Below are 25,886 nucleotides of genomic sequence, written 5' to 3' on the forward strand. Positions count from 1 at the left end.
GTCCGTGATTTCAAGGAACGGGCGCATCATGCTTTCTTCTCGGCGGAGCTCCTGAGTTTCCATTCTTTCAACTTTCGTTCAGTCATTCAATCATAAATTTTCGAACATCAATCGTCTTTCTGGTCCCCAGAACCTCCATTCTCAATGCTCCTCCTCTCAGCCAAAGCTTGTGACCGTCCTCACAACACCTCTCTTCCTGACCTCAACCCTTGGCGCACAAAACGACACAATCGCCTTGAACACCACTCTCCGCTCATCGTCTTGCTCTACCTCAATTGCAGACTTCGAGGACTCTCCTCTCGAGCGTACCCGTCGATGAACATCGCCACCCGAAAGCAAAGAAAGCGTCGTCTCCGCCAGAAATCCAAGCGTGATGCCCGCGTCGCAGGAGAGCTTCGCGACTGGAGCTGGCGACTCCCGAAGATCGTCCTCATCATTTGAGACTGTAGAGACGACAGCTTCCTTGCTCTCACCTCCATCATTCGTTAATTCAGAAGGAGAGACCTCCTCAACAAAAGCCTGCATCCCCAAAATCGGCGGTTGCGTAACAAACAGATCCTCTAACCTCAGTCCCTGCTCAACCGCTCTCCCAGTCCACTCCTCCTTCGGCTCCACGTCGCCAACTCGCCTCGTTCTTCCCGCGGTAGAAGACCTCCTGCCGGCCGTGGAGCCCAGGACTTTGACCGCCGCGGCTTTACCCATTCTGACCTCGATCCAACATCCCTTCTCCACCTCCTTCCCTCTGCGGATACTCAGACCCCTCCCGACTGCTCCGAGTCCGAGGTCTAGCAGAAGGAAGTCGTCTGCCGGACGTTTCCACATTGGTAACGCGAAGAAGGCTGTCCTCAAGCCTGGCGCGGAGCGAATGACTTCGTCCCATGTTCGACATACGAGGCGTAGGGAGAGGAACATCTTTGTGTTGGGGAGTAGTGGGATGAGGATCAAGGGTATTAGGTCGGGAGAGAGGAGCACAGAAGGAAGGGAGCAGGGTTTGGCGGACGAAGGGCAGAGGTGAGGTGGCAGCGGGATTGAGGGTGGTATGATGTCAGGGAGTGGAGGCGATGGGATAGGCTGACCGGTTGTGTGAGTCTGCGAGAGGGGTATAGGGTGGAAGGGAGGTAGAGATCGCTGGGTGGACAAAGATGGTGGTGGTAGGTTGGGTGTAGATGTTGTAGATGTCGTGGACGTCGGCGATGGTGTGTATGCTGTCGAACCCGTCGATGCTGTAGACATTCCAAGCGAGGTGGACGCTGTAGATACTGGAGATGCTGTAGATGCTGTAGATGCTGTAGATGCTGCAGATACGTTGAATGTCCGTCGCATCTCCAGCAATAGATGGTCCATGTCCACGGCGTTCGCCATGATGATCGACAGCCAGGATATGGCAAGGAGTATGTGGTTTAGATGGCCATTCTAGTCGTGAGTGATTATGTCTTTCAGTGCCGAAGATGAACGATGGGAACTCTAATGAAATGTAAAGACTGTTTGCCGGATATTTGGCAGTTGATATCAAAAGGACAAAGACTGAGGAGAGTACTAGTACCTTAGGAAAGCGGGAGTGTGAGAGCGAAGTTGGCCCCCAAAAACGGCATCGGAATCCTTCCGAATCCTGCCGTTGAACCGTCCCGCCCCCAGATCCAAAGACTTTCACGCCGTGTGAGCAGCAACGACTTGATCCAGATCAACGACCAGTCCAACAAGAGGACAACTGCACGACATAGATTGTTGATCCAACAGCAAGCTCTGTAGTCGGCGTACAACGGTACTCTTTACAAGGATGCAAGATCCTCTCAATCATCGATCAGTGGGAACGAGTCGTCGCGATGAGCGCTTTCCCGCCATCCCCAGCCACCACCAACCTGCCATGATTTTCCGACCAGGTAAGGAACGCACAACAAAACCAACGCCCGCTCGCCATGGAAGAGTGGAAGTGGCTTTGCTTTAACTCACTACCTCTACCTGTTCAAACGTCCCGTCTTTCTGTTGTACATCAACGGCGTGGATATAACGGCTTCTAGTTACTGCACAGGCTTGAGCAACGAATCGACGCCTTCAACTGTTGTTCGATTGATTGTATCGACCGTTGACTGCTTGGATATACACGACGGCTTCGACTGGAAAAGAGCTACGATTGCTTATCGACGACTGCGACAAGACCCAAAACGACAGACGACCAATCGACAGCACCACGAGCTGCACAAGGCAATACGCAGCCCAATCACATCGAACGACTTCCGATCCATACCGACAGTACCTTACAACTCCAACCTCGAGCACAAGTTGAACTCATCGCCATCACAAACCCTCCAACTCCACGACACAAGATCGTCCAAAGCTGCTCAACCACACCACCAACGACAAGACGAAATGAAAGGCAACATCGTCATCGCCATTATAATCATCATCCTCTTCCTCGTTCTGGGTTTGATCGGATTCGGAATCTACTGGGCACAGACACGAGTCGGCGGAGCCAGAGGAGGCAGTAGTACGGGTACGGGAACTTCAGAGGAAGCTTGATATCGTCTTGCATCGACGAGTGAAAGGAAGAGGGCTTTGACTTGGAGGATTGCTGGAAGATGGACGAAGTTGAGCGGGTGTGGTGGAAGCTTTGGGCTTGAGAGGAAGAGATGGACAAATGAGAAGTGTTGGTCGATGCTGTGGTATGGGAAACGGCTCTCTGGGATACAACAACGGGCGGGCTATGAATTGGATGAGTGAGACCCAACATTGGCATAAGAGAGAAACGAGAAGAGCATCAGCGCCGGCGTTATGATTTGCACATTGGGACACAACGACATGAATGTAAAGAACTGAGCAAACTGCCAAACATATGGCACGAGAAGAAAGAGGCGATTGTCAAAATTGTATGACATTCTACATTTCTATGATCAAGACACATATCCCTCGCAAATACCCCTTGCCAAACCTCTATTGCCATCCAATCCCCTGCTCATCCTTTCCTCAACATCCAGCCCATCTCCTCCCTCTGCTCCTCACTTACCAAAGCCTCCATTCTCTCCCGCGTTAGGAAATCATGATCGCAGAATTCAAAACCCGGGACGACCGTCTCGCTGATCAATAGGCCTTCTTCACTGTCCTCTCCTCCCTCTTTGTCAGGGAGCAGGAATGAGCACTTGTACTTTCCACCGTCGACGATCCACTGAAGGCGTTCGCCAGCTTGGACCTAGATGTTATGCATTAGCGGTATGTTCGACGAATGCAACGCGGCGAGTAAAGGTAGGAAAAATTGATACGAACATTTTGCCCAACGATAAAGCTCTCCACCCTCGCCTTGCCGTTCCACCTGCCATCCTCCTTCCCATCCGCTTCGGCACCATCCCTCGCATATACACCCGAGAAATCCTTCGCAGCAACCTCGTCCGCGTGGATAATCACGTATCGTCCTCGGCCTTTATGCAGGGTGTGGACGGTCCTCGCGCGATTGCGGTGGAAGTGGCCGAGGGGTGAGGACGGGGTGAGGAGGTAGTGGATCGTTGTGCTGGCGCTGCGAGTTGAAGAGGTTTCACCTGAAGTGGAGAAGAGCGAGGGATCGTTGTTCGCTGCCTGCGTCGCCTGGCTCTGACTGGACTGCATGACGTGCTTATCAGTGGCTCGGAGGGTGGAGCTTGGGGAGGAGAGAGGAAGCAGAGAAGTGGAAGTGTTCGAGGTTGACACCAAGGGATTTGGCACGCGGCGAGAGTCGCGGTCGGTCTCGACGAAGAAGCCGCCTTCCGGGTGAGGGAGCATGGAGAGGGTTTGGATCAGGGATTGGATGGTTGAAGAGTCCTCTTTTGCTTCTTTTGCTTTGAAATGTGGGACTAGAGTTGCCTCATTGGGTACCACCGTGGAGTGAGGAGACATATTGGTTTTCTCGATGGAGTTCTTGACCGGCAGCAGTATATTAGAGAGGAATCGATGAAGACCGTTCTACTTCCAAACGATTCGTCTGAGCTATGCGGTCAGCGGGATGCAAGAACGTCTCGAAGGAGCTGAGCAGGAGGAGCTTTGGGAGGAGGCACGACAGCCGAACTGCCTACCGCCTATTGCGTATTGGGTGCTGCTGCAGAGTCGACCGTCGAACAAATCTGCATGGACATATACACTCATACGCTCAACATTGTACCCTCCATTGGACTTCTATCGCAAGAAGTCTGGCAGATGGAGATCCAGCAGCCACCATCTCCCACGGACCCTTCTCCGTGATCTACATCGTCATTCATCTACGCGTCGATCTCCAGGGCAATCTACCAAATCGTCTTCGCCTCGATGTCCAAATCTCTCTCTTCATACACTTTATACATGCCTGCGCAATCGTTCCCTGAAATCGTTTCCAATGCCGTCCTACAACCGGCCAGTATGATACCTTGGACATCACACGCCACAACATCCTACCAGATCATCGACGATGGTTGAAGATGCCTTTGGCAGACTCGAGGTAATTCGGACAAGCTCTCTCGCGACAGGCAGTCCGCTAACAGTTCTACAACGTGCAGTCCGAGTACTGTCCTCCTCTAGACCCTGCGCTGCTTTCCGCGATCCTTTCCGACTACGACTTGACCGAAGAAAGCAATGTACAAGAAGCACGAGCCACATTGGATTCGTTGAAGGAGTCGGCGTTGTCGGAAGAAGAGCTCGGGTTTGATGCCTCAGGGACTGGCGGAAGAGAGCATGGCAGTGTCGACGAGCGAGCTGAGTCGGGTCGAGATAGCGCATCAGTGTCAAGATACACGGACTTGTCGAGTGTGTCTCATGGGATCGCTTCGTTGAATCTGGAGCAGTCGGCGCATGATGGCTCCGAAAATGGCAGCACAGAAGACTTGGAGAACCTGAGCGAAGAGGATAAGATCTCCACTCTCGTTGCCGTCTTTGAGGGTCGCGTAACTCGATACAGCGTTCAACACACTCTCAAGAAGTGCAATGGGAAATGGCACCCTGCGATGGAAGAACTGCTCAACCATGTCTATCTCAACGACACTGAAGGCAGCTCCGACGAGAAGAAAGTCTCGACTAAGAGTATCGACGCCTTCTCAGAGGAGAACATCCACCGAAGAGGTCGAAAGGGTAAGAACCGGCAGAAGGCTCTCCGAGTCCGCGACATCAACAGCGCATCCTCCACTCCAGAAGGATCTCCCGCTCCGAGCACGAACCGGTGGCAGTCTTCTGCTCAAGACATCGACTTCATCGCATCACGAGTCTCAACACCCCGCGCGACCATCGCATCGATTTACAGCAAAAACAACTCTTCCCTTCCCAAAACCATCGCCGCCGTCCTCAAGCTCGAACGCGCAGACGACTTCAGCCAACCACTCTCCGATCCTCTCATGATCGCCAACGCTCACGACCTACAATCCGACTTCTCCTCTTTATCCCAAGCTTATATCAATGCCCTCGTTTTCACCACTCACCCGTCTCTCGCCACTGCTAGCGACCTTGCAGCCGCCCTGACCCGACCGCCCTCGCCTCCAACAAATGGAGTAGGAATTCAAATCATCCCGCAATACACGAAACCCATCCTCGACTTCTCCGACGACGACCATCTCCCCGTCAGATCCTCCCGACCAGTCTCCTCCATCTCCCATTCCGACTCCACCGCTCTCGCCGGAATCTATGCGCAATCTCGCTCACTCGCACTTGAACAAGCCCGCGCCGCACATCGTCGCGCCAAGTCCAATCGCCTCATGTCTGGTGCGGCGGCTTACTACCATCAAGAAGCTTCCAATTACTCCTCCCTCTCCTCTGCCGCCACTGCTTCTGCGGCAGATCATCTCGCTTCCAGCCAATCGACCGCGACGAGCGTTGATTTGCACGGGATTGACGTGCTGAACGGAGTGAGGATCGCGAGGGAGAGAGTTGAAGCTTGGTGGAATGGGCTGGGCGAACACAGGGTGAACGGACGTGTGGGAGCGGACGGAAGAAGCGAAGGGTTCAGAGTTGTGGTTGGGAGAGGCACGCATAGTGTGGGTGGGAAGGGAAGACTGGGACCCGCTGTTGGTGGCATGTTGAAGAGGGAGGGGTGGAGGGTGCAGGATGAAGGAGCGGTCTTGTGGGTGAAAGGGAGGGTGAAATAAGCCTTGTTCGCCTGTTGAAATCGAGCGAAAGCCAGACCGTGGTCTTGAGACGCTGGTGTCTAGGAAATTACTTTGAGCAAAGAAGATTGACGATTGACAAAGGGACGATCAACGCTTGGCATAATTGACGTTTGCAAGGAACTCTGGGGTCGTAGGACAGCGTGCGACGGGACTCTGCGCCCGGAGACTGGGATTGAAGTATTTGAAGCGCATCAAGGACATGGCAAGCATTGTAAGACCAGGCGCCATTCTAGCAGCGCGCGCTCTCACGGATCTGCCTCCACTTCAGGCGCGACGAGGAAAGAACCATCTACGAAGGATCTTCCGGAGTAAAGGGGCTGCGAAGAGACAGACACGGATCGCCTTGCATACATATCCGCCCAGTTCAGTTCGTCGCTGTCGGTCTCAGCTGCTTCGAACGAGCAATCCTTCAGGCTCTATCTGCAAGGGATGATGTGATGGTCTAGACACGGCCGGCGTGTTTACCCGGCCCGAAATCAATGGTCGAAACTGTTCAAGACTGCTGCGAGCACCATCGTAGATACCATCCGGCGGGAGGCTTCAAGATCGACTTCACCAGTGGTTCGCCACGTCACTTCGTCAGCTTGAAGCTTCAGAATCCATTAACACTGAGCATGCACAGCCGGGTCTCAACTTCGGCGCTCATGAGGCCAAAATTCAAGCTGCCACCAAGCAACAGCACTGGCCGTCCAGTGCTGCGTGCGTGGTTCCGTGGACAGGGAGCGACAGGGAGCTACAGGCTAGCGGGCATTGACCGGTCTCGCTCCCTTGCCACCGGACGAAGGCGTTACGTGGGATATACGCAGGGCTCTCCCGAACACTGGCACTCTGAAGAACCCATCATACAGCGCGTGAACGCATCGGAGTAGCCACCGTCCGAACCTGCTCTGGGCGTAAAGACCTCTTTAGAAGGAGATGAGACCATTGGAGGCACCCACAACTTGCAGAGCGGTGGCAACTCCGATGTGTTCACACACATGGCCTTGCAAGCGCGACAGCCATCTGTGCAAACCCGGCCAACGTCACAAACATCGACTGCATAACCCCGACATCCAATACCTGTCCATCTGGCTAAATTGGCGTGTCGTGTCCCGGCGACAAGGCCGCCGACCACCTCACTCCGGACATCCACCTGTACTCCGTATTGAGTTCCGCCGTGCTCCAGTGGTATGTCGGTCAATACTGAGACCCTGCTCGTCGACGACATGTCCGATCACACAAGAGCGCCAAGGCTGATGATCTTCGATGTCGATTTGAGGGCAGGTAGGTACGCATCTTCGCCTCCAGGACTCTTTCCAAGCACGAGCGAGGTCCTTACGGAGCCTCTCTTCCACAACGGCCCTTGTTGCAAAAGGGGTGCGCGGCGGTCCTCTGTCGTCTACGCGACACTCATAAGCGAGCGTAGCAGATTTGGGCCAGGCCCAGTGACTTGCAAGAACCTCCGTGGCGCTCGGCCCTACGTGCCTGAACTTCCCCAACCTCACCCCGCACGCTACATCTGCGACCGCAGTGTAGAGCCGGCGCTTCGCACCCTCACTTCAGCTGGTAATTTCTCGGCACTGGCGGGAGAATCTCGTCGACACTGTAGGACTGGCGCTACGCAACCTCACCCCGGCTGGTATTGTCTCGGCACTAGTGGGAGAATATCGGCGACAGCATGGACCGGCGCTACGCAGCCTCACTCTACGAAGGAGGTATCGTGCCTCGTTAGAATGTCAGGTATCTCCTTGTTCATACTATTGAAAAGACTTGACAATGTGCTACAAGAAGCGATGTCTCGCCTCTCAGATCGACTTGCTCTTTCTCAACATTTGTACTCAGCTTCCTGAGCGACTCCAGCCTGTACGCTTTCATCCTACCTTTATCATCTCGACCACGATGCAATACCCCAAGCAGCCTCTGATCATCGCTGCTATCCTGAGCATGGCGTCTCACAGCCTGGCTTGCGTTGACTTTGGCTTCACTATCAGCCAGTTCGATTACGGAGTTGGTGACCTCAGCGACAACGGTGTCAAGATTTGTACCTTCAATGGCTACGGAGGTAACAAAGGTTACAGTACGTTGAGATCCCATTTCAGGAATGACGCGTTGCCATCATGTCAATGTCCCTATACGCTCATGCTTTGAATGTGGCTTGGACTTCACTGACTGATGCCTCAGATATGAAATGCAATCCAGGATATTCTGCGTACGTCCCGAACGGCGCCAATACCGTCGAATACAAGACTCCCCATGGAGACTATACTTTTGCGACACAGTGCCACTACTCCAGCGCCGGTGGGACAACACAGGGTGGGGATATCAAGGTCTGCATCGCCACGCCGTTCTGTTAGGTTGGTATGACATCTGGCTCGATACAAGGTCGACAATGCTCTTGCTAAAGTTTCTCAGGCGACACTCTCTTTGGCTCGCAATCTCTGCCTGGCCGTCCTGCAAGGGCATAGTCACAGAGGGATCTGGGTGTTTCGCGACGCAAGGCGGGAACTTGGTTGTTGTTGCCTCTTTTTGTACCTATCGTAGCTCAAGGGTAGTGGCAGCCTTCGATGTCCACCCATCATTGATGAACATGATGAATCATCGCGATATATTGCGTTCAAGCGGTTGGTCCGCAGCATTACATGTCTGAGTCTCAAGCCCAAGGTATGGAGTGAAGTGCGAAGTTCTTGTAGAACGCTGAGACGAACAGTCCACTGTCCGGAGAAGGCATTTTGGATCTACGGTCCACCGATAAGACTAAAGTTAGCAAATCATTGACCCGTAGCGGATTGCTCGCAGATCATAGAAGATCTGTTCGGACACAACAACGCAAAATCGGTACTGATCGCCTTCTTGGACTCTATCAAGACACCTGATGCTGCTGGCCTCCGTACTACGGAAACCACAGGAAGGGGAAGTAAGCATAGTCCCGTACACTTCAAAGTGGGCGTTATTGTACTTCTGCTAACCAAGAACTTGGACAAGTGAGAAGCTAGGTTTCGGCCGGTCTCGAAGGAAGCTTCTGTCTCTGGATATCAGCGACTGATTCTATTGGCGAGGAGACTTGATCACGAAGCGGAGATGGAATGGAAGATGGAACGGCAGAAGTAAGGCAAAGACATTTCCTCGTCGTAATTGGGGTATGTACAATCAAAATACTTCATCCACCTCACCATTTGTAAATGCTGAGAATCCCAAACGCCGTTTCATGCAGCTGGTACTGATCTCCCTTCAAAAGTACATCTAGTACTTGACTGGGGCGAAGCCACCAGTGGCACCGTTGACGACCGACGACCTGCGGCCCTCCTGAACATCGACAACGGAAAGACGCTTCTCGTCGTAGTGAACAGTCTGCACAACACCACCAACCGCACCACCCTCGAGCGAAGTAGCAATGACCTTCTCGCCCTTGATGCGCATGATGTGCATGCCGTGGCGGAACCAATGGAAGCCGACGTAGGCGAGGACAACGACGAAGCCGATGGTTGGCACGACGTAGGACAGCTCGGTGCTGGAGGCATCGGCAATGGCACCCTGGATAGGAGCGAAGACGGCTCCTCCGGACACGCCCATGACGAGGATACCGGCTCCGCGACGGGTGTTCCTGCCGAGGTTGGCGGTTCCGAGGGTGAAGATGCAGGGGTACATGGGCGCCATGAAGAAGAAAACGACGATCAGGACGGCCACGCCGGATGTGCCGCCTGAGGCGGAGACGTAGGCGGTCAGAGCGATGGCGAGGGAGCTGTAGACCACAAGGAGGAAGTTGGATTCGAAGATGGTGGCCAGACCGGTGGCAATGAATCGGCCAACGGTGAAGGTGATCAAGGCATAGGACAACATCTGCGAAGCCTGAGTCTTCGAAAATGAGGCGTTGTCCGTGGCGTAGTTGATGAAGAAGGTTCCGCATGCGACCTGGGAGCCGACGTAGCAGAACTGAGCAACGAACCCGAAGATCATGTTGTACTCCTTGTAGAGAGGCTTGTCCTGCAAGAACTCGCCGAATTCGTCGATGCTGTCGCCGCCGACGATAGAACCAGCACGCTTGGCGCCTTCAGCGACCTCTGTATGGATTATTAGCGGCAACTCTGCGCAAGATATGGGGACTTGGAATGCATTCTCACCGGGTAATTTTGCGAATACGAATAATACTGCCACGGCAGCACCGGCACAGGCGACGGCCAGATAGACATACTGCACGTTGGTGAGGTTGTCGTTGCCCTCAGCGAAGAAAGCTTTGGAGGCGATGAGGGGACCGACGAATGAGGCGACACCGTTCCACGACTGACAGAATTGGAGACGGGCAGAGGCGTAGGACGGGTCGCCAATGACAACTGCGTAGGAGTTGGCCGAGGTTTCAAGGGTCGCGAGACCACAGGCGATGACGAATGTGCAGGCGAGGAAGCCACCGAATGTCGCAGTCTTGGTGTCCTCAGAGGCGAAGTGGGCAGTCGGCCAGAACATGACAGCGCCGATTGAGTAGAGGCAAAGACCCATGATGATGGTGAACTTGTAGCCCTTGCGCTTCATGACTTCAGCGGCGACGGGAGAGAAGCAGAGGTAACCACCGCCAAAGTACATGACTTGGAGACCAGTGGATTCGAGCCTGGTGATGTCGAGGACATCCTGAAAGTGCTTGTTGAGCACATCGAGGAGACCGTAGGAGAAACCCCAGAGGAAGAAGAGAGAGATGACCAGGCAGAGCGGAAATATGAGCTTGCGTCCGGTCAAGTAGCCGCCCGCGACCTGAGGAGCGTCGGTTGGAACACCACCGCCGGCCATTGTGGAGGTCTTGTTGTTGGATGATGGTCTGTAAATGAGGAGGAGGAGGTAGTGCAATCGATCGATTGAACGAAGGACAGACCGTTGGTATGGATGACCAGGTCGATGAGGTGGGTTGGTTGGATGATGATAGGAACAAGATGTGTCTCGGTGGGCAACCCTTGAGCCTTATATCAGTCTCATACCAAGTGCCTGGAATGGTTCTGCTGCTCTGGATACCCCAAACCAGGCTAGTGGCACGTTTTTCTCCATCTTCTGGAATCTCGACCAGACGACAACAGAGAGTTGACGCTACGCCGCTGGGGTTAACCCCGCTTCGTGCATAGTCGCATCCAGAGTCCATCGTGCGGCTCTCGAATCTGCAGACCAGTCCGGAGAGAGTCCACTGCAATCGGTCCGTAGATGTTAGACTTTGGCGGATGTTCTGTGTCGGGTGGCGTTCGTTGGTCGAGTGGACACCGAGGTCGGCTCACTGCACACGCTATTGGCCGCTTCACGGCCGTCAGGAGCCGGCTGCATGATCCGTGCCGACTGTTGTACACTCCACGGTGATGCCCACATAGCCCATGGGGAGTTGGTGCAGGATGCGTAGGGCGATAGTCTCACACACTTCCCACCATCTTTCCTGGGGAAGAATTGGCGGCAAACTGGCCGTGTGGCTTGTCAACGTCTTCTCTTCTTCCATGAAGGCTGTCCTAGAACTTTTCAACCCAATCTTCGCGGTTGCTCTCTTGTACGCCTCTTGGCCGCGCAAGGATAATCTGGCCGTGCCGTGCCTTTTGTCGGTCTAAGATCGTCGAACAAGTCGAGAGGAGAGGGTCAGGCGAGCGTGCACGTCTCTCACGGATGTGGGCATCTTTCGCGATGCTCCGGACTGATCTGCGAGATAGGATCATCGTCATTGGCCGACCATACGCGACGTGCAGGCGAAGAGGCATGTATGGTTGGCTCGTAGACTTCTCTCCCCCACAGGTCTTGGCCTCCGTGATCATCGCATCTGCACTCCACACTTCACAGATGTGCTTCTTGGCCCTCCAAGTGGGGAGGAAACCTTCTCCTCAAATTTTGCAATTGCAGGCCTCCCTCCAGCCGTGCTGTGACAGGCGATCACAGCGATCTCATCATGCGCAACTCGTTGCCCTCATTCTCAACCTCATCACACCCTCAGTTGAGAAGCGTAGTCGACGCCATCAGCACTCTAGCGAATGCCTGCAATTACCGACTTCTGGCTCCTCCAGCCTTCTAGCGCAGCGCCATCGCAGACGCGAAGAATAAGGTCCAACGGATCGCAGAACAAGGCAGAGTTGTCTGGAACCAAGATTCTGTTAACTCGTTCTTTCTGCCAACCTTCTAGCGTACTTCTAGCGTGCTTCTTCAGCCGCCCCGGCGACCAGGATTCGGTCCGAGGGTCCTACTTTCTGCGATCCACGGCAAGAATGGTCTGCTCGCTTCTTCGATTGTTCGCGACTGCATGCTCGGACTCCGAATCTCGCAGCCAAAGTGAGATGTGGGTCTGACCTGCATTGCTGTTTGTTCGACACCACTCCGTCGACCGCGCAGATTGAGCTTTCATTCAAGCCTCTTCCATCGCCCTCTACCACGGAACTCGCAGGTGTCTGGCAAACCAAGTACTCTTCGGTTTCGCCGAAGGCACGCCGAAGTGGGGCGTTGGCCATGTTGTGTGAAGGTGATCCGACGCCATGGCTGTCATGTCCCGACCGATGGAGTGATCTAGACTGGAAGGTCATCGCATACTCAAGCTAGACGTGCCGAGAGGCTCGCAAAGGAGGTGCAGTGTGGCCAGCGTCAGACGCTAGAGTCGATAGACGGGGGTCTGGAGGAATCGCACGCGGCTCAATGCTGAACCATGACAGGATCCCTGCCATGGCCCATCGGCAATGAGTTTAATGTCACCGCATCAAGCATCTTTCTCGGTTCCATCAATCTACTCAACCGCGATATCGATCCACTCCTCCGCAACAAATCCACTTCGGGATTGTGGAGGGAACGGGCCTTCTTCTCTCCAGATTCCCCAGGTCTGGCCTCGACCGGGCAACTGTCAGCTTTCGTGTCGAAACGTTGAAGCGAGCACGTCTCCACCACCATGCATCCGAGCGCATGGAGAACAAGGACAGGACAGGGTCAGGGAGCAAGGGCAAGCGTTTGAAAAACCTTTCCCAAAGACTTGATTCTTGGATCGCGACAATGACGATCCTGAGTCGATCGCACCGACCGCCTGCTATCACGACGTTTTCGTCTACTGACCCTGGACATACCATCAGCAACGTCTTCCGCCGCGTTTCGAAACCAGTCAGGCGGACAAGCGCCCTTGCACGCTCAGAGGTCAACTTCCAGCAACTCGGCCACATTCGAACTGTGAAACGGCATTGTCACGTACGGCTCGAAATGGCCACATTTGCACTGGTGGTTCCGGGATCGAGGTAAGGTCTACACAACCATCAACTATCATGAGCCTGGTCGTCGTAAACTCGGGCGTTCGCCAGAGCAGAAGCCATACGCGACGTGGATCATCAAAGTCTTTCCTACATCGACGGCAAAGGAAATAGAAGGAGAAAGAGAAGGAGAAAAGAAAGCGATTGCATCGCTTGTTGACATGGCTTGATGTGGTCGACCGATTGGGTACTCGACGATGCTTGACCAGCAAGGGACAAGCTTGAGACGTTTGGCGTGGACGGGTCTGCTTAGGCATGTTCACTCCGCCATTCGCCGCGGTCTGTGGGCGAGCGGAGAGGAGGGCATGCAGTGCTCGCGTGCAGACGAGCGAAAATGAAGACTCGGGTAGGCTCCGTGCTCGGACAATGAGATCGCGACACACATGGTGAGTCTGCGATAGGCATCGCATTGGTCACATTTTGTCGTTGCTCGCGGGCGCTGTACCGACGGTCCTCAGGTACGTATGTCTTCTATACTGTGAAGGTTTCGCATATCCAGTCTTGATCGATGGTCTCTGCTTCTTTCTCGCAGACGGCCGTACTAACGGAATTCGTAAATCGTTAAAACTGTGCTGCAATTGACTTTCACCCATAGCATCATCTCTTCGCCCAAGTAGCATTCATGTCCGTTGACGGCTGAGATCGTCTTTGACCAGGCGCTGGCATGTTCGCACTGGGCGCCGCAGGACCTCTCCCACCGATACCACCAGTATTCGAAGCCCACGGAGCTCGAGTCGACGGCAGGCCAGTGCTAGATTGCATCTGCGGTATCGAGGCACCCATCTGACTTCCCTGCTTGGCCCACGGCGCAGCGGTACCCACTGAACTCGTCGGCATCGGCGGTGGCGGCACATCTTTACTCTTCGGCTGCTGCATCGCATGTATCGATCCCTCACCTAGCTGCGACGCTTCTGGATCCCTCTCCCACCGCCACAGACTCCCAAATGGAAAATGCTGCACCACCGGAAACTTGCCCAACACCTCCGCAGCGTACATCTTCAACATACCCTTGTTGATCTTGCCCCATCCATCTTTGATGCCGCTGATATCGTAGAGTACAGGGGAGTGTTCCCAGAAGGGACCCCGCTTGACGTCGTGGATGAATTGGATGGCTGAGAAGTACATGTTACTTGATGCGTAGTCGCGCACGAGCGTTTTATCGGCCACGGACGCGGGCGATGGAGCGGTGGAGAGGGATCCTTCAGTTGGAATCGGCGCGGTTGATGTAATGGCGGGACCAAGTTGTGCGGATCCGAAAATGTATGGGACAAAGGAGTGGTCGTCGAGACCCCAAACGCCGTGGGAGCCGGCGGGTTCAAGAGTATATGTGAGGATGAGGCGGCGCATGAGGGTGAGGTAGCTGTTGCGAATCGTCAGTCATGTGAGGTTTGGATGGTCGCGGGATTTCTCACGGTTGAATGATTCCGACCACAATTGACTGTTCTTCGCCGTCTTCGAAGAGTCCCATCTTCCAAAGACAGCCCAGAAATGCGAGAAAACTCAACTCATGCCCTGTTCCGTAGTCGAGTCTTTGCGCGCTACCGAAGCTACCGACAAGGTACACCTTGAGTTCGTCGCGGAGAGCTGTTCGTTGAGGTGTGTCTTTGGCAGGATCGGATAGCTGGCTGCCGTCGAGGTATTCGTCGAGTAGACTGGCGGCGTCCTCCTCTGCTATCCGGAACCATTCCCGGAACGCCACATTTCCAAATCTCCTGGGGCCTGTATCTGGTGGAGCTCGTTGTATCAAGTCCGTCAGACTTGACAGCATCTGTTGAAGACGAAGAACGTTTCGCGAGAGTGATGGCGGCGAGTCCAATGTGGTTGTTGATATCGACTTTTCGTCGGCTTCTTTGGTAGGAAACATCGATCGTGTGAGTTGAAGAAGCCATTGCATCAAGTTCCTGTACGCCAGTGACGAAAGGAAGAAGTTCAGGTCATCACCGTCGTTGATCTTCTTGACTGGTGTTGAGAACTCGTGCTGGGAGATGTTTTGAAGGCGGGGTATTGAGCCCGGCGCTAATTGAGATGTTTGCGCACACATTCTGTTGTTTCTGGAAGCTTACGCTGCGCTGTCTTCTTGTCGTCAATTCGATGAGAATACTTTCTCGTCAACTGGTATGTGTCGATTGAACATGGAACCTGAAGGGTGGATGAGAGTTTCGGTTTAGAGTTTGATGACTAACCAAGCTAAGGACTAGCGTCGCGCTACTTCCACTCCCTAGCAACCTCCTCCTCGTTGTGTTGTCAGCTTCAGATCTGCACGTATCCGAATAAATGAGATATTGAGCACACGGACTCGACATCGTTCCCGCTGGAGCGAATATCAACATGCAGGACGACAACAGTCCGCTTGGTTCCGAATCCGACGGCATGATAAGGAACCTAGGCGCCGACCTGCCAGACGCTGATGGCACGGGCTTTGCCAGCGACGACAATGAACAGCAAATCGAAGTCAGGCAGCCACCCAAAGCCTTTGCAGTGATTGATAAGCGAAAATCTGTGCCGTCGATATCTGCCACGAGAAAATCTACCGGCAAGCTCACACGCCCTACGCGACCCAGCGAGCGACATGTGCCTGCGCCGCGCCTTGCGCCTAGCGCCCCACACGGACAAAGGAAATTGCAAGGGCCTGCGCGCGATCCGATGGCATTCAATGAGTCTCCCAGACCTATCCTGCCCCCCAGAGCTGCTCAGCCGGCGCAATTCTCGCCGACGCGAAAGCGGAAGCGCCAAGTGGAGGCGGATCAGCAAGCTGCAGCAGAGACTGTAGTTGTGAGAGACGTTCAAGGAGAGTCGCGTGAGTCTGATCAGGAAGCAGATGCAGCTCCGGGAGCAGATGACCGGGAGGGGAGCGTGGGGAGCGAAGCCATTGCTCAGGAGCCGCCACAAAGGCGGCAGAGGCAGCGACGCGAGAAGGGTCATGCTTCGCGACGATCTACACGGCTCCACCCTATAGACGAGAAAGTAGGTCATGAGCAAGTTGAAAGCGCTGCGCGGGTCGAAGATGTCCCCCGTCTCAAACCTGGTCCTGTAGCAAATCGTCATTCTCTCTATCCCGAAGGAAACACTTCGGTCGAGGCTGTTGAAGTGGAAGAACAGGATAGTCAGAAAGCGCAAACTACTCAGCGTGCCCATGCTGGAAAAGCGCGGGTCGTCAGAAAGGAGAAGCCTCGGCGCACTCGACCAGAAGAGCAAACCAATGGAGGAGCGCAAGGGCAATCTTCCAACAGAGCTATGGCTGGTACGGCGCGAGGTTCAGGCCGATCAGAAGGCTCGAAATCATCCCAAATATCACGCGACGCCGCCAGACCAGGAACAGGCTCCTCAAACTCTGCTGCGACAGAAGACGAGACGATGGTAGACGAGCGTGACGATACTCTTCGACTATACGACCAGGAGTCCCGGCTGAAGGACATCTACTTGGCACTCAAAGACATAGGATGGTCGCATTGTGAAGGCGAGCAGCACAAGCGCACTGAGATCGACCTCGCGGATCCGGAAGTCATTCGCTTGAAGGAGCTATGCGTCAACGCGAGAAAGAAGCTCGAGCAGCCAGCTAGTAGATCATCAGATCGACTGCCATGCATGGACGAATTGGGCCTCATCGAAGACGGTTTGCTAGATTTGGACAACGACCAAGCCTACTTCAACAGCAGAACCAAGATGACGAACATGTACTTCTACCTCGTTCCAAATCTCGTCAAACTGTTGAGGGGGGTAATCCGATACTTCCAAGCGAAGGACAACCTGGCATCCACACGGTCCTCGATTGAAATCGATAATGTCCGTTTCATCGTCCAGGTCATGCGTCCTATCGTCAATTTGAAAGGAACTTTGGAGAAATACCCCAAGCCAGTCGGACTCAACATGAGGCTGCCGGTCAGGAACGACGTCCTACTTCCTCTCAATCAAGTGCGAATTGCGTTGCAAGGCGTCGTAGCTACGCACAATCGCCGAGAGGAACTAGCACGCCAACGCACTCAAGACGCTATTCTGGCCGCTGAACGCGAACAAAGATGGGTAGAGGAGGCAGAAGAGGCCCGCCGAAGGCAATACCAGAAGAAAAAGTGGCAGCAACTGCACCTGCAACGCCGAGACGCCGAATATATCATCGACTCTGTGGCCAAGCTGGATCACCTCGCGGTCCCACCTCTCGTAGATATCGATCACAACGGCGAGCCCTTCGAGAGAATTGCACTCTTCACATCACGCGTTGGACCGCCTCCGAGCAAGACGACGGCGGCCAGGGCAAAGATTCGTCCCGAACACGAACTGGCGGCTTTGGAAGCCGGCCTCAAGGCGTACGCAGGACCTCGTGTCTATCAGGATATCTTCGAAACATACTGCGTCCAGCATGGCGTATTGACCGATTGGAGTGTCACGGAGATCGTAACTCTGGCGGCGGATATTGTGGCTGTGGAGAAACGGGAACAGATGAAAGAGCAGGGTTATGTGGAGGATTGGGTTGAGCAGATCCCGCTCTGGACGGCGCCGCATCCTGACCTGGTTGAACAAGGGCAGGAGAACCGGGCGGGGGTTGAGGAGGAGGATGAGTGGATAGAAGTGTGATGCAGAAGGAACAAAGCGTAAAGAATAGGCGTTGCAGAAGTGAAGAGCGTAATGTGGACAGCTGCTTAGTGACACCTATCGTTGGGAGCACGATACTGCACGAACATATACCGCATTGAAATATCAGGCATGCCTCCACGGTTTTCCAGCCAGCTATGTTCCGGTAAAGCTGAGGAGCTGGACACCGTGAATCCTCCGGGTCACACAACGAGAGAGCACGACCCAATCATCGAAAGTCGGAGGGAGTCCAGACGACGCCACTTTGCACTTGCGTCACACAAACTATCACGCTCAACCCATCGCGTTGAAAGACAATACCTTGGCGCTGCAACGGACTTCTTCGCGGTGCCCGTTCTGGTCTCAATGCGTACACTGAGTGACTTTCTGCCTGCTCTAGCGTGCTTCGCCTGGGCTGACAGGTCTGACGGTATGCATGAAGAGGATCTCCTGATCGTTGCCGCTGCTGAGCATAAATAAGAGCGGAGACGCTGCACTCAGCTCGATAGCCAACCAACCACGGCACTTCGAAAGGCACTTCCAAAATTTCTCCCAGACAGACATGCGCTCCTCAATCTATCTCCTGCCGGCACTCGCTGTTGCCTTCGCCCATGCCAACATTGGCGATCCGGCCAAGCCATCCTCCGAACTTTCCCCTCGCTGGGACAGCTCTCAAGTCGACGTGGTCTTCTGGATCAAAGCCTTCATCCCGAAAGACGTCGCGGACGTCACCCACCCTTGGCCCAAACATCCGGGCGAGACCATGCTCAGCGGTCTCTGGCAATGGCTCGAATGGCTCCCCAAATCCGGCGGCTGCTTCGCCACCGACCAGCGCACCTTTGCCAGCTCCGTCACCGCCTCCGCACGCATGCATTCCCAAGCTTCCGTGAGCATCAGCGCGAAGAAGTACACCTGGTCGCACATCCACCGCTGCGGACAAACGCTCAAAGTCGACTGCGACGATGGCAAGGTCAAGAAGCGCGGCACGGCGAGCACGAAGGACATGAAGTTCACGCTCAAATCAGGGTCGACGAAGAAGGTCGTGTTGAACTACGTGGGCAAGGCCAACAATCCGCTGGTCATCGCGCCGAACATCGATGTCGTGGGGACATTGACTATCGACCGCGTCAAGAAGTTGGTCAAATTTGAAGGCAAGGTCGACGAGTTCCCTGCTTTTGAGGCGTATGCTACGCTGAATGGGTTTGGACCGTACTTGGTCGCGAAGATTGGGCCGAAGAAGGGTGGTGGACCGGAGAGTCTGAAGGGCGGTGCCAATCGGAAGTTTGCTGGGACGATTTACATTTGAGGGATCGGCCGACTTGCGTGTTGCAATGGCAAACGGCATGGAGTGCATGCGGAAGTAGTCTCCTGCTTGGAACATTGCCATCGTTCTGTTGAGGCATTTGTGGCAGACGATACATGCTACGGTGATACTGTCCGTACAGACGACGAATGAACGCAACGCCCACGTCGGTCATTCTCAGCATCGCAGTAGCCGTTTTGAGGCATGTTCGAAGTCTTGAGCGACATTGTGGTCATCGTCCATTATTCAACTGCATGTGACAACGCTACCCCACAGAAAGAGCGACGGAGTCGACTCCGCCGCGTACCTGTCGTCAGTGATGTCACCTTGAGCTCTTTGAACATCATGATGCAGCTGATGACCTTGTGGACACACTGGAACCATTCACAGATTCTTCTTTCGACCTCACTTCTACCCAAGAAAAACCTCTACCACACCTGTCGACACCAAACACATCACACGGTTTACCATGTTCGCCCGCACCCTCCGCCAAACCTCCCTCCGCCGTACGCCCTTCGCGACCGGCCAAACATCCCGACTAGCAGCCTCGAGCAACTACACCACAACATCCATCCGCTCCGCCAAAAAGGGTGCCGAAGCCCGCGACTCCATCTCCACCGAATCAACCGAATACTCCAAATCCGGCGGCGACGGCGCCTCCTCCACAGTCGAGGATGCAGCTTTCTCGCCCGACAAGACGAGACCGGAAGAGGAATATGACAGTGCGAAGAAAGAAGCAGGAGGGGTATGTTGTACAATTTCTCAGTTCCAGGTTTGGTGTTTCATGGCTGACGAGGATATCCCTGCCATAGGAATCGGAGAACCCATTGAGCGTCAGTCCCGCGAATCAGGAAATCAGCAAACCGAAAGAGGGAAAACCGGAGCCAGTCGCGGGTTCGAAGAGTGAAGCGGGCAGTGGAGGAGAGAGGGCGAGGACGAGTGGTGGGAGTGGCGGTGGCAGCGGTGGAAACTCATAAGAGGAGAGACGAGACGATGTGTCGTGCAGGCAGGCATGTATCTGAAAGACATGGACTGTATATCTGCAAGGTGGCGGCGACGTGTTTCTTCCGCAGAACAGCGACGTTTACTGACGATGTAGTGGATGTTTATTCGACTTACAATCTCAAGTCGTGATCCTCACTCGCTGCCTCCTTAACACGACCGAAGTTTTCATTGCCCTCTCTTTCTGCAAGTTCTCCCAAACCCTCTTCACCTCCGGCTTCATCAACGAGTCCCCAGCAATACTCGGTCTCACCACCATCTCATCGCCAACAACTCTATCACACCTCCATCCAAATCGCTCAAAATCCCTCCCGAGTTCCAGCGGCGTATCGATGTGAATACTCTCCAACTCAGGAACCATTGCCAAATCAGACCGCAACATCTCCACAACCTTCTCCCGCATCGCATTCACTCGAAACTTCGCTCCATCGCGCGAGCGTATCATGAGGGCGTTGAAGGCTGCGGTGAAGTCCTTAGAGACGTTGAAAGCATCCCAGGGATCTAGCACGAGCTCCTTGACGAGAAGGGCGAGGTCTGGTCGTTCCTTTAACGATCTGAGGAAGAGGTCCGGCTTGACAAGTATTTGACCTGGGTAGACTTGATAGAGCAGAGTGATGGTCAGGCGGTGGAACTGTCGACTCGTCTTGGCTGAAGCAGACAATGTTCGAAGTCGCAGTCTCCATTCTTCGTGCTGGTGCATGCACGCTCCAGTGTGGAGGTCGTTGTCGGAATAGCTCTTGATCATGCCATCTTTGATGATTGGGCCTCTTGGGACGTTGATGTCTTCGTATCGCTGTCGACCGATGATGATTGCTGAAGGCAGAAGATGGTATGAGAGGATGTTTATCAGGATCTCTTCTGGCAGACCGGACTCGTTGTTCTCGTTGGTCGCCATGATTGCGGTAGGAGAGTGTTGGGGAAGAGGGTGAGATTGAAAAGCAAAGCAAGCAGTACTGTCCAACAGACGACAAACGCATTGCTTTGCTTTGAGTGGGTCTTTGCCAACGTAGCACAAGCAGCGCTAACCTGCAGCTGCCCATGTTAGTATTGGCGGCTCTTTGCAGATGTGATGCATTTCTTTTGATCTGCCCATGGGACTGGTGGTGGCATTTTTACGCAAGAGCGTTCCTCTCGCAATGATATGGCAGGAAAGCGAATATACACAATTCGCAAGCTGGGTATCGACGTCGTCTATGCAATTCCCCTTAGGTCGGAGGCTGTAGGGGTTTCCGCGCGTAGCACACAACGCTAGTTAGAGTCTGTTAGTAACGAAAGGCATATGCTTGGGAAATCAGGACTCACCCTTTCTGCCACCCATGGATCTTCCTCGTCACTGTAGGTTACAAAGTCAGCATCTTTCCTCACTAATCCAGATCAGTCGTATCTCGAGAGAACTCACCCGTCTCCTTTCTGACCTTCGCAATCAAAATCTTCGCCTCCTCCGCACTCCATCCCAATACCCTCGTAAACGGCGCCATCGTAAATCCCTCCAGTCCCTCCAGGTAATTTAGACAGGTAAAGCGTCCGATCTCCTTCATCCTCTTGTCCTTCGGCCAGTCATTCGTCGGTCTCTTGACCTCTGTATAATGTACATCCACAAACCCGGCATCCTCCAGCATCCCGGGGAACTCGTTTACCTTTGGTATTCTCTTCCCGAGCTGTGCGAATGCGGATTCGAGGAGTGCCCACCATTGAACAGACGGTGCGTCCGGCGTCACGCTCCCATCATCCGAGAAGGTTCCACATTCGAGTTCAACGAGCTCGTACCAGCCGCCGGGTTTGAGGGCCGCGTAAATTTCCTTGTAAAGGGCCGGATGCGAGGAGACGGACCCCATTAGGAAGCGGGAATGGATCATGTCGAAGCGGTTCTGGCCAAAGGTCCTGCCGTCCCACTTTGTCAGTCCTGGAACATCCGTATTTTCCTCCTTTGTACCCACCACTCCTGCTCGAAATCATCCACCTCAAACCTGCAATTTGGCGCCACCCAATTCGGTTGTATAGGACTGAGATCAGTTCCAATGACTTGACAATCAGGGTATTGATCCGCCATGTCTATCGCCCATATTCCCGTCCCAGTGCCGATGTCGAGGATCTGTTTCGGGTCGGAGAGGGGGCAGAGATGCAACTTCCCATCCAGTTGGAGTTTGAGATTGTGGTGTTCAATGTCCATGCGGTTGAGTTCGGCTTCATCGTTTGGGAAGTGGTATTTACCGGCTTGGTCTGTGAGACGGAGGAGGGTTGTCAGTGGAGTCTGAGATGGAGAGATATGACTTCGTGGTGGTAAGAGATGTGGTGTTTCCGAGGAGGCAGCTGTGGAGACTTACAGCCATGATATCGTCGACCATGTTCGAATTGGTACTTTGTGATTGCTGAGATCAGACTCGTCGAACTGTTTGCGAGGGAAGCCCTAGATATCGAATCGACATCAGCACCGCCAGGAAATGCAGATACCAGATTTTCCCTGCCATACCTATCACCCCCAAAAGTGCTGTCATGATCATTCGCGTCGTCCGGCTCCATGACTTGGGCGCCCACAGTCGGTGCCTCGTTCTCGTCAAGTGTGTTGGGGGTCATGGCGAAGAGAGCCGAGGCATCGCCTTGAGGAAAGTGGTGCAGAAGCAGAAGGAGGAGGAGTCAAGCCGTTTTTCCCAGCGCAGGGAATGCGATCGCGAGTGGCTACCGTGGGCGACGGAACGGACATGTGAGCAGAGAGGTGGAGGTGCAAGAGACGCAGCTCTTGAAGAGTACCCATCATCTCAAGTTGTTCGGCACCTGTATTGTCTCATCGACGTAAACCGTTTTCCCTGTGACAGTTGACAGGCGTGAACTCAATTCATGGTCTGGGCCGGCAAATCGTGAGAAGGTAGGCGGTACCGTCCAATTCCCCTTTGCTATTGCCGAATCGGATGCAGAGCGGCCTCGCGGTGCAGGCGTGGTGCAGGCGTGGTGCTTGACCTCGCCCCCAAGCGTCGTCCAGTGCAATGCATCGTCAAGGATGTATGCAGCTCCCGGTATGCAACCGGACAGATTCCGAAGCGACGTGTATAAAAGCATGCTGCTGGATCGACAACGACCTGCCGGGTCGGATGCCGAGGGCGTCAACCGGTGCAGGCTAATCATGTACAACGACGTATGATCAGCAGAAGTCCGGGAATCCTTCGACATTGAGGACAAGGCGATTCTTTCTACTTGGACCAAGCAGACAGTTGCCAATGGCTGGATGTCGAAGTTGTCGGTCCAGTCAAGCTAGGCGGTGGAGAGAGAGAGCCTCTCATAACCGTGAGGTTCACGATGGACTTGTCGCCATCACGGACTGCAAGGCCCAGATGGAGAAGAGATATGCAGTCCTCGATCCTCCATAATCGAAGCGAGACGAGCACCTGCGCGCGCCCTTAGATCCTTCGCGCGACCGTGTCGTCTATATAGCCATCCTGGCACCAGCCCGTCTCGCCAATCACCCTGTTAATACATCCCTGTCCCGCCTCTCACCATGACCTCCTCCCCATCATCACAGGAACCAACCTCTCTCGGCGTCCACCTCGTCGGCTCCGCCCCTTTCCCTTCCACCTCGACCGCCTTCCGCGAACATGCTCTTGGTCTTCCCTCTCGCCTCAAACGCATTCCCGACGGCGAGACGGGTGAAAGACATTACTTCACTGCATTCCAGGCGGGTAAATTCTCCGCTGCCCCGGAAGTGCTGGTGGATTTCACGGATAATCAAGATAGTCAGAGGAAGGACTTCACCGTTGAGGAGGTCAAAGCTGCCGTGGAGAAGTTGGAGGCAAAGGGAGGGATTGAGACGGGCTATGACGTTGCGGCGAATGAGAGCTATAGTGTTTTTAGGAAATTGAAGGAGGAGGGTGTCATACCGAAAGATGTAAAGTTCCAGGTTGGGATCCCGTCGTATGTCCTTCCTCGTTGTGATTGCTTCCTACCTCAAGCCCAACCAAATAATGCACGATTTGTGATTCGACGTAGAGTGGCATCCACCATCGGTCCCATGATCAACCACGCCTTTCAACCCGCCCTCGAACCACTCTACGAAGCCTCTCTCTTCCGCGCTCTTCAGAACATTCAAGCCGCGATCCCGCACGACCAACTTTCCATCCAACTGGACCTAGCAGTCGACATGGCATTCTGGGAAGGCCAGTACTTGACGCCTTGGTTCGCTCAAGGCGAAGGAGTGGACGCAGTGAGGGAGTATATCGTAGCGTACGTCGGTAGGATGATGGCGCGCATCGAGGAGGACGTAGAATTAGGAGTGCATTTCTGCTACGGTAGGCTTTTTGAACCAATCCTCTCGAGAGTCGATATATCTCCCAGTCGACACGGATGGGCTGAACGGCTGATTATCAATTGATTCTCTTACAGGCGACATGGCCCATAAACACTTCTACGAACCGACGGCCGAACAGACTGCACCTTCACGTGGTGGCCGTCGTAAGTACCTTCCTCAGAAGGGAAACTAAGACAGTCTGGAAGAAACCTCCTCGAAAACCTCTCGAAATCCGCCTAAAATCCTCTCGAAATCCGCCTCGAAATACAAGCTATAACAGAACAACGGCACGATTTAAACGAACAGCCCTCTACGTTACGAACAAGAAGAAGAAGCAGTCTACTCTATCCTATACGCGCACCTCCTTAAAATCCGAACCGAAGCACTTTAAAGAGCTGGAACAGTTGGTAGAATCTATAACTCTGCGATTAACCTGCGTAGCTGTATGCGTTTGGAAGCGGCATATAGTTCCACAAAGGCATATTAAGGACAAGAGAAGGCAGCGAGTTAGATAGCTGCTTCTGCTTTTGCACTGCTTTTGCACAGCATTTTGCACTGCTTGCACGGCATTTTGCACTGCTTTTGCGCTACATCTCTTTCGAATTCGCAGCGTGTGTGCGAAGCAGAAGGATCCGCTAAAAATTCTGCAAAAGCTTAGCGCGAAAATTCTGTAGCCTTAGGCTGCAACACTCGTTTAATTTCCTTTGTCTCGCATTTGTTTAAAGTCCTTTAGCATTGCCTTAGGCACGGGGTCTCCCCTAAGGTCAAAGAATACCGAAAAATCTAATTATAACTAGATCTACTGCTTTGCCTTTATAGCAAAGCCGTCCTACATAGTCTTGGACTCCGAAAGGACGTAAATGGAACAAACAAACAAACAAACAAACTTCTACGAACCACCTACAACCCTAGCCATCACCTCCCTGCTCACCCACATGCTCGTCTTTCCTCATCGTATTTCGTACATCCACTTTCCCATCCCCGTCTCCGCACAGACCTCCCTCCCCACCTTCCTCGCTCCTCTAACTGACATCACTCCGACTTTGATGGAAAAGGGGCTGGAGGTGTACCCTGGAGTCGTGCAGTTTGATGATGAGAAGGGTACGAGGGAGAGGATTGCGGCTGTGACGAGAGCGTGTCCTGGGTTGAAGTTTGGAGTTGCGACGGAGTGTGGGTGGGGGAGGACGCCGGAGGAGCAGATCGGTGGGATCATGAAATTGTTGACGCGGTTGAGTTCGGAGGTGGAGACTTGAGAGCGAGGAGGGCGAGGGAGAGAGCAGTAAGAACGGAGGGAATGAGGTGATGAGATCTAAGCCATGCGATGTGAAGAGAGAGACAGAGCCATGACGATTGACACAATAAGCCAGATGTACAAAGATGATGATAAAAGTCAAAAACTCTAGCCCGAAGAACTCCATCTATCGCGTGTGGACGCGGATCTC

The 25,886-nt window shown here is 53.9% G+C and overlaps 13 protein-coding genes across 13 annotated transcripts; 7 read left to right on the forward strand and 6 right to left on the reverse strand.

Annotated features, from left to right (window-relative positions):
• Positions 1 to 156: 156 nt before the first annotated feature.
• MYCGRDRAFT_89497 (uncharacterized protein) lies at positions 157 to 1,362 on the reverse strand (the record flags this gene model as incomplete). The annotated part of the gene is made up of 1 exon (XM_003857269.1): positions 157 to 1,362. One exon carries the CDS (start codon positions 1,360 to 1,362, stop codon positions 157 to 159), a length of 1,206 nt encoding a protein of 401 aa, XP_003857317.1.
• A 415-nt stretch (positions 1,363 to 1,777) lies between these two features.
• On the forward strand, positions 1,778 to 2,517 carry MYCGRDRAFT_107284 (uncharacterized protein; the record flags this gene model as incomplete). Its single annotated transcript, XM_003856308.1, has 2 exons — positions 1,778 to 1,880; positions 2,030 to 2,517. The coding sequence occupies 2 exons, from the start codon at positions 1,778 to 1,780 to the stop codon at positions 2,515 to 2,517; spliced, it is 591 nt and encodes a 196-aa protein (XP_003856356.1).
• Positions 2,518 to 2,950: 433 nt separating this feature from the next.
• Positions 2,951 to 3,861, reverse strand: MYCGRDRAFT_34180 (uncharacterized protein; the record flags this gene model as incomplete). The annotated part of the gene is made up of 4 exons (XM_003857268.1): positions 2,951 to 3,184; positions 3,259 to 3,312; positions 3,376 to 3,573; positions 3,676 to 3,861. The coding sequence occupies 4 exons, from the start codon at positions 3,859 to 3,861 to the stop codon at positions 2,951 to 2,953; spliced, it is 672 nt and encodes a 223-aa protein (XP_003857316.1).
• A 472-nt stretch (positions 3,862 to 4,333) lies between these two features.
• MYCGRDRAFT_107285 (uncharacterized protein) lies at positions 4,334 to 6,068 on the forward strand (the record flags this gene model as incomplete). Its single annotated transcript, XM_003856309.1, has 2 exons — positions 4,334 to 4,354; positions 4,479 to 6,068. The coding sequence occupies 2 exons, from the start codon at positions 4,334 to 4,336 to the stop codon at positions 6,066 to 6,068; spliced, it is 1,611 nt and encodes a 536-aa protein (XP_003856357.1).
• Positions 6,069 to 7,920: 1,852 nt separating this feature from the next.
• MYCGRDRAFT_107286 (uncharacterized protein) lies at positions 7,921 to 8,690 on the forward strand (the record flags this gene model as incomplete). Its single annotated transcript, XM_003856310.1, has 3 exons — positions 7,921 to 8,145; positions 8,250 to 8,422; positions 8,481 to 8,690. The coding sequence occupies 2 exons, from the start codon at positions 7,968 to 7,970 to the stop codon at positions 8,420 to 8,422; spliced, it is 351 nt and encodes a 116-aa protein (XP_003856358.1).
• A 618-nt stretch (positions 8,691 to 9,308) lies between these two features.
• MYCGRDRAFT_98550 (uncharacterized protein) lies at positions 9,309 to 11,096 on the reverse strand (the record flags this gene model as incomplete). Its single annotated transcript, XM_003857267.1, has 3 exons — positions 9,309 to 10,126; positions 10,187 to 10,808; positions 11,064 to 11,096. 3 exons carry the CDS (start codon positions 11,094 to 11,096, stop codon positions 9,309 to 9,311), a joined length of 1,473 nt encoding a protein of 490 aa, XP_003857315.1.
• Positions 11,097 to 14,020: 2,924 nt separating this feature from the next.
• On the reverse strand, positions 14,021 to 15,269 carry MYCGRDRAFT_14483 (uncharacterized protein; the record flags this gene model as incomplete). Its single annotated transcript, XM_003857266.1, has 2 exons — positions 14,021 to 14,657; positions 14,710 to 15,269. Coding segments are annotated over 2 exons (1,197 nt in total), but the record flags the coding sequence as incomplete, so codon positions are not given.
• Positions 15,270 to 15,582: 313 nt separating this feature from the next.
• Positions 15,583 to 17,866, forward strand: MYCGRDRAFT_107288 (uncharacterized protein; the record flags this gene model as incomplete). Its single annotated transcript, XM_003856311.1, has 1 exon — positions 15,583 to 17,866. One exon carries the CDS (start codon positions 15,626 to 15,628, stop codon positions 17,864 to 17,866), a length of 2,241 nt encoding a protein of 746 aa, XP_003856359.1.
• A 533-nt stretch (positions 17,867 to 18,399) lies between these two features.
• On the forward strand, positions 18,400 to 19,169 carry MYCGRDRAFT_107289 (uncharacterized protein; the record flags this gene model as incomplete). The annotated part of the gene is made up of 1 exon (XM_003856312.1): positions 18,400 to 19,169. One exon carries the CDS (start codon positions 18,426 to 18,428, stop codon positions 19,167 to 19,169), a length of 744 nt encoding a protein of 247 aa, XP_003856360.1.
• Positions 19,170 to 19,592: 423 nt separating this feature from the next.
• MYCGRDRAFT_102517 (uncharacterized protein) lies at positions 19,593 to 20,279 on the forward strand (the record flags this gene model as incomplete). The annotated part of the gene is made up of 2 exons (XM_003856313.1): positions 19,593 to 19,911; positions 19,979 to 20,279. 2 exons carry the CDS (start codon positions 19,636 to 19,638, stop codon positions 20,141 to 20,143), a joined length of 441 nt encoding a protein of 146 aa, XP_003856361.1.
• Positions 20,280 to 20,289: 10 nt separating this feature from the next.
• On the reverse strand, positions 20,290 to 21,063 carry MYCGRDRAFT_89506 (uncharacterized protein; the record flags this gene model as incomplete). Its single annotated transcript, XM_003857265.1, has 1 exon — positions 20,290 to 21,063. The coding sequence occupies one exon, from the start codon at positions 21,061 to 21,063 to the stop codon at positions 20,290 to 20,292; it is 774 nt and encodes a 257-aa protein (XP_003857313.1).
• A 310-nt stretch (positions 21,064 to 21,373) lies between these two features.
• Positions 21,374 to 22,855, reverse strand: MYCGRDRAFT_107290 (uncharacterized protein; the record flags this gene model as incomplete). The annotated part of the gene is made up of 6 exons (XM_003857264.1): positions 21,374 to 21,416; positions 21,471 to 21,501; positions 21,568 to 22,049; positions 22,106 to 22,388; positions 22,493 to 22,575; positions 22,639 to 22,855. The coding sequence occupies 6 exons, from the start codon at positions 22,740 to 22,742 to the stop codon at positions 21,374 to 21,376; spliced, it is 1,026 nt and encodes a 341-aa protein (XP_003857312.1).
• Positions 22,856 to 23,907: 1,052 nt separating this feature from the next.
• On the forward strand, positions 23,908 to 25,676 carry MYCGRDRAFT_27396 (uncharacterized protein; the record flags this gene model as incomplete). The annotated part of the gene is made up of 4 exons (XM_003856314.1): positions 23,908 to 24,071; positions 24,147 to 24,445; positions 24,540 to 24,599; positions 25,357 to 25,676. Coding segments are annotated over 4 exons (843 nt in total), but the record flags the coding sequence as incomplete, so codon positions are not given.
• Positions 25,677 to 25,886: the final 210 nt, after the last annotated feature.

This window comes from Zymoseptoria tritici, chromosome 1 (genome assembly GCF_000219625.1).
Source record: "Zymoseptoria tritici IPO323 chromosome 1, whole genome shotgun sequence".
Taxonomy (NCBI): Eukaryota; Fungi; Ascomycota; class Dothideomycetes; order Mycosphaerellales; family Mycosphaerellaceae; genus Zymoseptoria; species Zymoseptoria tritici.